This window comes from Aptenodytes patagonicus, chromosome 4 (genome assembly GCF_965638725.1).
Source record: "Aptenodytes patagonicus chromosome 4, bAptPat1.pri.cur, whole genome shotgun sequence".
In the NCBI taxonomy this organism is placed as follows: domain Eukaryota; kingdom Metazoa; phylum Chordata; class Aves; order Sphenisciformes; family Spheniscidae; genus Aptenodytes; species Aptenodytes patagonicus.
In genome coordinates, this window is record NC_134952.1 from 54197106 (window position 1) to 54209938 (window position 12833).

The 12833-nt window shown below is 38.2% G+C and overlaps 1 protein-coding gene across 6 annotated transcripts in view; it reads left to right on the forward strand.

Moving 5' to 3' along the window:
• The window catches only part of GRID2 (glutamate ionotropic receptor delta type subunit 2), a 755994-nt gene that overhangs the window by 584341 nt on the left and 158820 nt on the right, over positions 1 to 12833 (forward strand). For all 6 annotated transcript variants that reach the window (XR_012995185.1, XR_012995186.1, XM_076336770.1 and 3 more), the window contains one exon: positions 7390 to 7491. Coding sequence is in view for 4 of the 6 variants with exons in the window: in XM_076336770.1 (XP_076192885.1) it covers positions 7390 to 7491 (102 nt within the window). In the remaining 2 variants the exon portion in view is untranslated. The remainder of the gene's footprint in view (positions 1 to 7389; positions 7492 to 12833) is intronic.

Sequence of the window (12833 nt, forward strand, 5' to 3'; positions counted from 1 at the left end):
GACTGTATTTAAACTGCATACAAACCTGAACTTACTTGGTATTATCAATTTCCCTGGAATAATTCAGATCTCAGTGAGCAAGCTTTCCATGTAAAATGAAAGTGATAGTCATGAGTTTTACTCTGGCAGTATGAAGAACTTTGGTAGTCTAAAGGAGGGCTTGCCTCCTGAAGAGAAAAAAAGTGTGTGTTTTGGGGAAAGATTATTACTTTCTCTTTTTTTGGAGGAGGAACAGTCTATTTATGTCATTTTAAATCAATTTACATCACCTCATAAACTATAACAAGGTGATAACATGGACTCTAGACAGTAAAATATACTGTTAAAAAAATTCACATAAAAGTAGACATTAGACTTAATGACTAATATCTGTCTTCAGTGAAGTTTTTTTTTCCTTCCCAACTTGCTGTTGTTCACAGTGTATTCTGGGTGATACATGGCCAAGTCAGGTTGAATCATAAAGTCTGAAAAGTCAGTGTGTTACTCATCTTGGGTGGTTACTGGCCTCTCTGTAGCTGTTGACCAAAAACCCCAGCCACCAGCAACATGCTTTTGTCAGCTGTTACACTCTTACCTCGATTTTCAGCAAAAGGAGAACAAAACCTGCCTCCTCACAAAGGTCTTTTTGGCATTCAAGCAGTGCCAGAACATGCCAGTAGCCTGCATGCATGCGCTTTCTCTGTGCTCTGGCATGTGGTACAGGATGAATGAAGAAGGACGGATGCTTTCCCAGTGAATGCTTGCTGCACGGCAATCCCTGAGCACCACCGGCATTTTCCACAGGAGCTTTTTCCTGCACAGCGATCCACAATGCAGTCACCAAATGGCAAAGGGGCAATGAACAGACTTTTCAGAGTATTTGACTTTAATTGAAATATGGAGGCAGTGGGAAAGAGATCACCATCCGGCTCATTAATATCCTTGTCTGGGTCTTTTCCTCAGGGTTGTGTAAGGATTTCAGGGGACAGGAGTGAAAAGAATATGAAAGGTAAAAGCAAGAGAAGCAGGGCCATACAGTAATGTGTTTTGTTAAGTCCCGTCTCCCTCATAACACAAGAGGAGAGGGAGGGGAATTTTCCTGAGAGAGAAGATTGCCTGAGAGAAAAGGAGATCCAAGGGCTAAAGAGAAACGAGGAAGGACCCAAAGTGATTTGAAAGATGAGTCAAAGCTGGATGAGGTGAAAAGTGAGGTCCCTTAACCAACCCAAGCCCTAAACAAAAAGAGCAAGGCAGGAAAAAGGCACAGGAAACAGCAGGGAAGATCAAGGGAAAGAAAAGCAGAGGAAAGAAAGTATGCTGAAAGTACACAGAGAAATGGCAAGAGGCATTGTAATATAGGAAAGAGCAAGATAACCACAGGTTAGGGAACCGCTGGGAGTGTTGAATTCACAGAGAGGACTAGAGAAGGAGAAAAGGGTGTTTTCCAAAGATAAAAGAGAAGACACTTAGAAGTGGGAAATGATAGATTAAACCCACCAAATTTCAAATGAAAGGGAAAGTAGTAATAGAGAAAGTAAGCTAGAGATGAAGGGGGGGAAAAAGTGAGGGACCATTAGAATGACACCGCCAGCTTGGGGAGATGGTTAATTATCTTTGAGATGTAGTGATTTACTATACTTTCCAAAAATCATACCATTAGAGTTCCTCTGGAAGCTTGGCCTAAGCACTAAGCATGAGCTTCATGAGTGGAGCACACAGTGTGAGAACAGGTATGCAGTCTATGCTTTTTTCCCCATATATTCAACATTTGTCAGTGGTCTGAAACATCCAATTATAACTTCTGGCACCAATCTGGGTGCATGAGTCCTTGAGAAAATATTGAGTCAAGAGCTGGTAGGCAAACAAACAGCAGGTTACCAGCAGGTAACTTGCCATTAGCTTCTTTATTTCAATTCAATAAGAAAAGGAAATTTGGGCAGTCCCCAAAGCAAAACATTTTATTAACTGTGTGCAGCATTGTTCTGCCATGTGCTTTGGCTTTGAGGAAAGAAATTTTTACTCAGGTCACTTGCACTTGTGTCTATGATCAGTTAATAAAATAAATAGACCACCTTGACTGCTGCAATTATAATCCTTAAGCCACTGGATATGAAACTAAACTTGGGTATTCACATTCTCCTAACGCAGCTTGAAAATAACAGAGCGAGTCCAAGGGCAGGACATTCCTTCTAGTCCAGAGAGAAATTAAAGCAATAAAACATACTGTACAAAATAATTAACTGAATGCACAGAACTATATAGGTTTCGCCACACAATGTAGGAGAAACAAGTGCTGCTATACATTATCCAATTTGTTGAACACAGTATTTTCTATTGATTTTAACAACTTATTATTTGCTGACTATTACCTAAGCTCCACTGAAGGGAGAAGTTAAACACAGAAAGCTTTCCTGCTAACCAGTTGTATTAGGAAATGGCTGTGAAGAACAAAACTGGTCCTTGTTTCTTTAATCAAGCCCAGGAGTACAAAGGCTCTCGGTTAACCCCTGGCCATCAGACTTTTTGCAGATTCGGTTGACCAACTGTTGGGTGCTGGCTAGGGAGCTGAACTGAAAGGACTCTGTAACCAGGTGACAGAGTGACTGACTAGATTTTTCATAACTGACAGTATCAGAATGGCAACCAAAACATACTTTTTCTGGCATTTCTTCTGTGAGACATAATCTTTCATCTATAGGATTTAGTCTGTGATTTCCCAGTCGCTGTTGGACATATTAAACAACAGCTGACAAGAGGCATCAGGAATACTCTGTGCAAAACTGTTTCTGTGTTATTCTGCTTGAATTTTGCCTAAACTGGTGTCCTAGCAAATTTTGTAAATGCTGAATCCACACATCACAACAAACCCCCTTTTTCTTCATTATTTTTTGTTGTGTATCCCATTTTGAGTCTTCCCAGCACACCTGGGACTTAGAATCTCCTAGGTGAGTGCTGTTTCATGACAGCTTCATAATGTCTTTTCCAGTTGTGTGAATTTATTATGCTTTGGAATGGAAGAGGGCATTATTAACATGCATTTCTTCTGTTGAAGTTATATCTTGGAAAAAGTCAGTTCCTAAAAAAGGTTGGACCTGGGTGGAAATTGAGAAAGGAGTTTCTGAAGAACATATGGGTGCTGCAGGCGAGGAGGCTGGTATTTCTGTGCTCTCTTATGAGCTGCTAATGGAGCAGTTCCTCAACAGTGCTCTGTGGTGGGCACTTCCACTGGAAATGTTTTGTCAGGCTGTCTGTAGTAAAACCAAGATCCTGTTCTTTTTTTTTTTTTTTTTTTTTTTTTTTATGCCAGGAAAATAAAGGAAAGAGGAGTGATAGTAATCCTGGTGTCCTGATCGATTCCAGTTGCAGATGTAATGGTGTTTTATCTTTCAGATTTCCCTTGCAGCTTCTCTAGAATGTTTTCTGCTCTTGACTGTTTTGTAGTGTTGCTGTGATGCTGTCTGAATTCAGAGGTGGTTGCAGTGCTGGATGAACCAGTTCCTGTATATTTTCTATATTAACTGAAGTAACAGAACACTCTACACTCTCCTGGAGTGACAAGCACTTAAGTAATGCATTTGTATCAGTATTTTGGTTTTACTTATTTTCTGTGATTGTCCTCAACTGTGATCACACCAGGCCAATGTATTTTTCTCGATTAATTGACACAGTTTTAATCTACATTTTACTCTGCCAGAAAAAAGTGAAAGCTCTCAGATATTCAGCAAAGTTCACTAATTTCATAGGAAGTAGGGGAAAAAATCTGGCTGTAAACTCTATTGTAAAGGCATTATAGATTTTAGTGTTCCAAATTCCTTAAAAATCAGTGCCTGGAAATTGCAAATATACGTAAAATAGATATTTTGCCTATTTTAAGATCGATATACAAATTACAGACCTTCCATAATGCATAGTTCATATAGGCAAAAATTTCTAATGAAGAAGCACCTCTGCAAACGGTGGCCAATTTTTGGCTCTGCCAGCAAAACAGGAGAGAGAAACCCATTCTAATGATGGTGATAGAAGGGATAACAATCTGGGAGGTGGGATGATCAGAAAGGGCTTGTAAGTTGGATATCAAAGGAAGCAGAACATTGTCAACTTTTCCATCTTCATCATTTTATATCTGAATGTAGCAGAGTGAATGCTGTCATTAAAATAAACAAAAGTAACTGCACCTGAAGCACGAAGCACTATAAATGACAAAATTCATATGGCATGAAGATGGAAAGTACTGTGCTCAATAGAGAGTTCCCACAACCCATATTGTTCTACACAAATCAAGGAGAATTAGTGTAAGATTCTGTTATTGCCTGATCTATTCTCTCATTTCAACTATCAGAGACATAACAAAAGAAAAAGGAAGTAAATGCAGAAGCAACAAAGGTTTTGCAGAAGCTGTTAAGCGAGCCACAGAGCTGAAGAGGTAGCTTCATACCACCCCCACCTTGCTGTTTCAGCAATAGTTACATTTGCTCCTTGCTGCAATGACGAGCTCAAATTGTCGTCGATAAATGTTGATTTGTTTTCACCTAATAACAGTAAGCAGGTCCCACTCAAAATCAATTTCAACTTTATTGGCAAGGCACTGCACATTTGTCTTTGCCAAGGCTGTGCTGCATAAAGGAACAATTGAATTGAAAATTAAATTAACAGTAATTGAAAATAAAATGTGTCTTTTTAAAAGGAAAATTGGTGCTATGCTAGATTTCCAGGAATCAGTTATGTTGGGTATTTTTTCGTTAAAAAGGTAGAATGGATTGGGCTAAAAATTAATTATATAAATATGTACAAATTAATGTACATCATTGAAAATGGACTTTAACCTCAAAAGGATACAAAGGCTCTTCAGTAACTTCCTAGGGTTTTAATCTGGCAAAAGCTGTACAGTTTCTGCAGTAATTATACTTCCAACACATTTGGATATGCTAATTGGATCTAAGTTGTAATTAGTTTCTTTATGTGACTAAGAATGACAATCACCAAATTAATTTAATGTACTTTTGTTCTGAACTTAGTGCCGTTTTCAATATTTTTAATACAGAAAATGTAGACTATCAAATGCTTTGCTTTATAGGATGGCAGTGGTTAATCACATACAGTGTATGGTGCACACACTTCAAATACATTCACTACATTTCACTGCATTATTACAGGTAACACACTTCAGCAATTAGGTTATTCAGCTCAAAGTGTTGGAGGGCTTTGCCCGAGGAGTGATGAGGACCTGGGAATGTCAGCAGTGCATCCGTACCGCTGTGAACAGCTAGACACGCTGTGGAGGTATAGAAGAAGGAGCAGAGATGGCTACTATAATCTGTTGTTGGTCTCTGTGGTCGGATGGGGACATGAAGTGAGGAAACCGAGCAGTGATAGTTTGTGCTTTTATTTAGAAATAGCTATTGGAAAGATGAGTAACTGCAAGAGATGAATACAATGCCTCATACTTTAGTTCCTCCTTATATCCTATTGCTACTTTCAATGATTTCTGCTGGAGTTCTGAATCCAGTAGATCCTTGATTTAGTTATTACTTGAGATTAAAAGTATGCTCAGCATTACCCTTGCTCATTCCCTGACAATAGTATAACCTTAACTTCAAAATGGGAAGAATTAGGACAGCTCTGAGCACTCCTGAAAATGGCAGAGAGAAATGACTACATTGTTTTAAGGCCATCTTCTATTGGGAGACATACCTTTATATCATCACAGAAAGGTTTGTGTTTTTTACTTTTTGAGGCACCCATTTCTTAAGGAGGCATCTTCAAAGAATTGATATGAATATATTGAAATTAAACAATTTAGAAGTTGCTCTAAAATAGCCTAGTGGGTGTAATGAAGAAAACAAATATTTCATATGGTCCACTTCTTAAATTGTTAAATATGCATACTTGGAATTTGTCCCTTGTTTTGCGTCTCACTTTGAAAGATCTATGAAACACATATACAAAGGCTTTTCCCATGAAGAACTGAAAATAATGCTTTCTGTAAAGTTGTGTTCAATCACGGTCAGCAAAGGTACTCCCCTTCTTTCACAGACCCCTTCAGCTGATTCAGGCACCTTGCCATTTCTGTGACTATGTGTTAAAGTACAGTAATGTTTTGGATGTTTTACAATTGATATTTCTCACAGATTATAGGGTTGAATTCTCTGAAAGACTAGTCTTAGTAGAGGCCCTAGGGCCCAGCAGTAACGTACTGATGTTAATTTTGGTTTTGTCAGAGCAAGACCTTTTGTGCCTTTAAATAGGGACATGAAAACCACCTGGGTTTAGAGGCTTAAGTTAGCTACCGGAGTCAGAAGATGAGCGTCCCTCCATAGATTTCATGCACAGTCCATGGAGAAGGCAATTCAGAGCAAGAACTGGTACCTGCAGGTGCCTACCTCTTTCTCTATATATTTGACCGTATAACAGGTTTACATAGGCAATTAGTTTACATGCCATAGTTGAGACTCTGCTCCAAAGTCTCTGAAGTCAGTTGTTGTCCTTCTGTTGGGTTTTGGATTTAACATTGCTAATTGTACAGGCCAGATGAATGTGGTAATGAATTCCAAAAATGAAAGCAGTAATGTTTGTATGTGGTGCTAGGGGATGAGTGGTTGGTGGTCTGTTTCTCTGTACCCAATATAAGCACCGACCATCACGTAAGAATGTAGGCAAGTTATATTTTCAGAGAAGCTAAATTACAGGTCAGTATCTACTAAATCCAGATTGAAAGGCAGTTAGCCCTGGAGAGATCCCTGAGAAAAAGGTTCTGTCCATAGAAGCCCAATAAATAACGATAGCACCAATGCAAAGCATCTCGTAGCTGAATTCCTTTTTCTGCATTATCTGTTGCAGTCCTTTCTCAATACTGTGATGTGCCTATCCAATGGTCTTTTCCTCAAACATCTTTAAATGTGATTTTTAACCTGGCTAAAAACCACTGCTGTTTCATTATCAATGAGTAGTATAAGCTTTAATTAAAACTAGTATAATTCCTTTCATCAGAGTTCCGCTAGGAAAGATAGGCTGGAGCAGACAGCGTGCTAAAATTATGGTAGCTATTATTTCTCCAATTAATGTATTACTGAACGTAAGGTAGAAATATTGTTACAGCCATACTACTTTTTAAATGTTTTTCGTTAACAGAGAAGTCCTCCCTGAGCTCTTCTAAAGCAATACGTATACCCCCAAACCCTGGATGCTGTCATCCATTGCACACTGGTATTTAAAAGCACAAACTGATTTCCCTAATTGCTTCATTTGCAATTTAAAAATGAATCTCTGCACAAGCCCTTCCCTGACTTTCCATCCCATTGATTCCAGAAGATGTTCTGTTTATTTCATACGTTCCTGCTTAAAGCCGCCTAAGAGGAATGACTGGCAAAGTTTTATGGGCAATGAGGAAATGATTTCTGTTTTCTCTTTCAGCTGGGCTGCTGGAATCCCGTCATTGGTCTGAATGGGTCACTAACAGACAGAAAGTTGGAGAATAACATGCGAGGAGTGGTTCTGCGTGTGGTGACTGTGCTGGTAAGCTGATCCTCATCCTTTTGCACTAGCAGGAATGTATTTTCTTCCTCTTGCCTCATCTTTTTATTAAGTACACCATTTTACCAAGAACTTAGTCGGTGTTTGAGTGTCTGATTTCAGCTTGTCAATACGAGAGCAATGGAGCAATTTCCACAAAATAAAATTATTTGTCAGTACAGTTCATTTCAGAGAGTGAATCAAACACATTAAAACCAGTTTCTTCCACACACACATACTAAATTAGATAACATGACCATATGAACTGGTAAAGGGCAACTTTAAGTGCCCTGTTAGCTAAAGTTACCTAGCTGAAACTCTAAATGATTCGTAAGATGTAGCTGCCTTCCAATTACCTTGCCAAATTGAGTGCAGTCTGACACGAATTGCCGCACTCGGAAAATATTCAAGATGAGTGAGGTTAGTTCAGTAAAACATCTACTGTCCCCTCCTAGCTCTTCTTCAGCCAGGTTCTTCCCCTGTGCGGACACCTTCCATTAAGCAGCTGCAGCAAAGCTGTTGGTTTACAGCTGAACAGAGAATGTCTACCACAATAGGAAGGTATTTTGTGATATGAGGCCAGTGTATTCCCTGTCATAAACTTTGGCTGCTTGAGCAGAAGTTGCTAGAGCGGAAAAAAGAAAGAAAGAAAGAAAGAAAGAAAAAGAAACGAGTATGAGGTGTATAGGCCTCTTTGGACCGATGCCCAAACACAAAGTTGACCCAGAGCTGCAGAACTGTAAGGGTTATATTGAGCTACTTCCCTCTCTCTACTATCTACTCGTGTTTTTCATTATCGATTCGGTGTTTGAGGGCCTGACCACTTGCATATAAAGAACAAGGCAAGAGTGGTTTCCACAGTTTACATTGCTGACATTGCATCATGAAGGAAAAGGCTCAGTCAGGGGTGGAAAGTGAAATCACCAGACTGTGTCAGTGCCACAGATAGAGCAGTTTTGTACCCCTCCAATTATTTTATGGGTCTTAAAAGCTATTATCTGTCAGGGTGTCCATTCTGTTCCAGCTCTTAGTACACTAGAGAACTTCCTGTGATAATATCTACAAAACAAAACAAACAAACCAAAAAACCCCAACCAAATAAGGATGAATGCACAGAAAAAGACAAAGCAGTAGGGTGGGGGTTTTTATACTCTAATTGCATGTTCATCAGAATAGCATCATGGTGGCAGTGGTTGGTCTTTGTGTTTTGCCTGATACTCATGTTAATTGATTCAGTATAATTTTCTGTTGACAGAAATGATCTGTGGATGTTGTCTAGCAAAATAAATTCAAATTAAAGTCTTGGACCTTTTTTTCCTTATTTCTTCTTCTTCCCTCTCTCCCCACTCTATTCCTCTGATTTCATCCCGAGTTATTTTAGTTAGCTTGCCACAGAGAATTTTTCTTTCAAGTCATTATAGCATGAATATTTAGCAACTTGCAGAAATATGAAAAAGTCATTAGTTATGCTGATAGGATTCTATATTAATAATAAAAACAGAAGGCAGACATTTAAAGTTCAGCACACAGCACATGGCAGTTCAGTCTCCTCGCTGCAGTCCTCACGCACTGCCTCACGTGAGCACACAAAAGCCATTTGGTTTTGTTGACACTTTTAAAACAGAACTGGTGGCATCTTCCATGCACAACTAGTGAAAAACACAGTTAGTCTGAATTGTGCTTTGTTAAAATCTGCTAACTTACCATTTTGCTAACTGACTCTCGTTTTATGTAGAATGTGCACTGAAGGCAATATATGGGGAAGATGCAAATGATTCATACTGGCTTCATAGCATAAAACTTCCTTTATTCTCTTAAAACTGTAGAGCTTTGCATGGCTGGTCAGTGCAATCTAGACAAAACCAACTGTGAACTGCACTACAAATCGAGGTTCGTTTGATTTTACTCAGCAAAGATGAGAGGCAAAGATTTTGTAAACTGCATGAATAAAGGGAGGAAGCAAATACTTATTTAAACTCATAGGCCAGAAACAATATTTTTCACTAGCAGTTCCCTTGACTGATGGTACTTTCCCCAAATGCCAGAAATCAGGAGGATAAAATACCATTTCTCCCTCATCCACAAACTCTAATGGCTGAGAGAGAGAGAGGCAGGCAGACAGACACTGACAGAAAATCAAGCTACTAACTGAAAGCCTGAAGAGAAGTTGGATGGTGCAGATGCCAGAACTGCAAAGTGCTAATTATTTCTAACCTCTTCCAATCTTTGGAGATCCACAGGTGTTGCTGCCACCCCTGTGGGTGACAGAGCATTATTTAGGGTGCTTAGCCTCTAGCAGTTTCTCTTACTGCTCTTACTATGCATAAGTAAGGGTTATTCATGAGGATATGCCGGCTTCTAAGTCTTAGTTTAATCTGAGACTTAAAATATAGCTGTCATTAGCATATCATTACTTCGAACATATATGTTGCTATAGGATAAATTTATAGGGCCTTTACTTGTTGCTAATTATAGCTTGGTTCCCATCTTTATTCATGTAGCTTATTACAATGGTGCAATTATGTTATTTTTACTGGAATAGAATGAATAAATAGATGTAACATTTGAATTTGAGTGGAGTCTTAGCTGGGATGCCATAACACTGGAAATGAAGCGAAACCATAAACAAAAAAGTATTAATACTTGTTTTCTCTCATTTTAAAATTAGACTTTTAGTCCCTCTATTTGTTGTTATTCAATTTAGAAAAATTTGTTCTTAGAAAAACTTGGTCAACAAAGATACTGACTAGAATTTCATTAAGCCCTATTCATTTTACAGCTATTATCAAAGGAGATTTGCTGTTAAGGCCATTAATTTTCTGAAATAAAATAAAAATTTCAAGTTATCATTTGGACAAATCAGCAGATCTCTTTCAGGTAAATCAAGGCTATAGTAGTATGTGAAGGTGCAGTGTTCATCTGGTTTTATATCTGCTGGACAGGACAAAACTGGAGATTTATATTTATCCTGTGTGATGAAAATGTGTGCTTCTTGCCTTTAATGTGAGTGCAGGAGGGATTTCACCCATCAACTTTATTTTAGCAATGATGTTTATCATACTTCCTTTTCCGTATTTCTCCAAATTCTTCAGTCAATGCATTTCTGTTAAAAGTAAAGAATCTATTATTGACTATGAATGATTAGTTATTGTTATTAATTCTGCCAGTTTCTAACAGTATGGTCTTGATCCGGGGAAACAGAAAGCTTATGTTAAAAATAAGTAATAATACCTTTGAATATGAAGATGTTTCTTTTTCATTGAGATTTGAGAAGTTAACATTATTTTGTTAATTTGTTCTGTTAACGCTTCGAATCTCTCGTGTCTTTCTAGATAGCAACCCTTCTCCTCTTCCAATTTCATTTTGTTATGCCTTCAGGTTGAAAAGGACTGGTTCTAAAAATTGCAGTAGAATTTGAAAGGATAGCAAATTGCAACACCTGGGTTATACTGCATTATACTTCTTATGAAACGAAACATTCTGCAGTCTGAAAATGATAAATGATTGTGACTAATTTCCCCAAAGCAGTCCTTCAAAAAGCAAGTGGTGAACAATTCCCATCATCTACATCCATCTACTAATTCCTTTCCCTAGATAAATTTAATAATTATGGGCTACGTATCTGCAGATCCAAAACAAAATCTCCTGTGAATATGACAGAATACAGTATGTCCCCAAATTGGAAATCTCTGGTTTCATTTGGCAGTGAACCCTGGCTCCCATGAAGCTAATGGGAATTCTCTCCTTTGCATAAATAGGAATAAGAAACAATTCTTTGTGTTTTATTCTGAGGGGAGCTATAGTCATGCCTGTGCACATGTGATTCAGCGTTTTAATCTGACTTGGATTAGTACCACACTTTCTACACTTCTAGAAAAGGATTATTTTGTCTTACTTAAATATCAAATATTTCTGTCATGGACTCCTTCCCCACATGCAGCCGAAGTTTGAACTTTGTATTTGACAAATTACTTTTAAGTTCAAGTGAATTGCTGGTGAATTTCTGAAATGTATTCTGAGTTTCTAAAATGTAGCTCAATCAAAGGTCAGCATAATAACTCCAAACAAATTCAGAGTGTCTTGAATGAGCAATTGTCCAAGAATAAATTTAGCTAGATATACATTTTGGCTCTTTCAGTTTATCCTCCTCTTTTTCAGCTGCTCAGTTTTATTGAAAGGGAGCTAGAATACAGCAGATATTCTCATAATATCATTTTAGTAGCAGTGGCAATTAATGAATTATTCATATGAATGTTAAGCCATCAGAAATGGAATGAGATTTTGCCTGTTTGACAGTGAATAGGCCAGCAGGTATTCGCAAAATCATGTTTCTAAAAAAGCCCCTGTTTGAAAAAGGAAAAAGTTTGAAATTCCCTGTTTTAAAGAATTAACACCTTGATTGAAAAGTACAGAGCCTTTTCTGAAAGTGCATAAGGTATAACTTTCTAATGCTGCAAAATATATTTGCGACTTTACAGGAAAATTTGATACAGCTCCCAAACAGGAGGCATGTATTTTCTTATCTGGATGGTTCTGAAAATGCAGGCAGGATGAAGGAAAGAAAAATAATAGCAAGCGATGCTGAATTATGTGTTGCCGTACATCCCTGTGTACTATTTCTTGAGAGTTATTGCCTAGGTAACTCGCAGAGAGCTGGGTGGGAGCAGAGGCAGTTTGGTGACCCTTGGCTCCGGGTGGGCACTGTGGGACATGGTGTAGCCAGAGGGCTGGCGGAAGTGTAGACAAGCATAGCAAAAAAAGAAAACATCATTTACACCAGGGAAAATATTATCATATGTGGACTAGTTTAATTCTCAATGGTTGGCGTTAAATGCATGAGCATTTGTTGCCCAGATCAGGAAAGAAACAAACCTGAAAGCAGACAATATCTTTAGGCACACGAGCTGGCGGGAAGTCTGCATCTTCAGTCCCTTTTTCTATTGAACTTACCACTCAAAGAAAAGATGAAAAGTAAGATACGAAGCTAAGTCCTGATTTTAAAAGCTGAGAATGTCTTTGGTATTTGACTTCCAACACTGGTTTAAACAATGTATTAAAAGTCCTTTCCGAGAAGCTGGAGTAGCTTTCAGAGTGACAGGAAAAAGGAAAGGCGTAAGAGAGATGAAATAAGAGTGTTTAAGCATACGCAGAGGAACAAACAGTCAGAAGTGATAAAGGATAAAAAAATGGCAGGACAAAAACATCAGTGAATGACTGTAAAATACAGATTAACTGTGGCAAGGATTATGTGTGGGATACCTCAGGAAATACTGAATAAATATTTTATAATAGCGTACAATCAGAATAGTCTCATAGATAATGCCTCTTCCATTTTCTCCCATTCT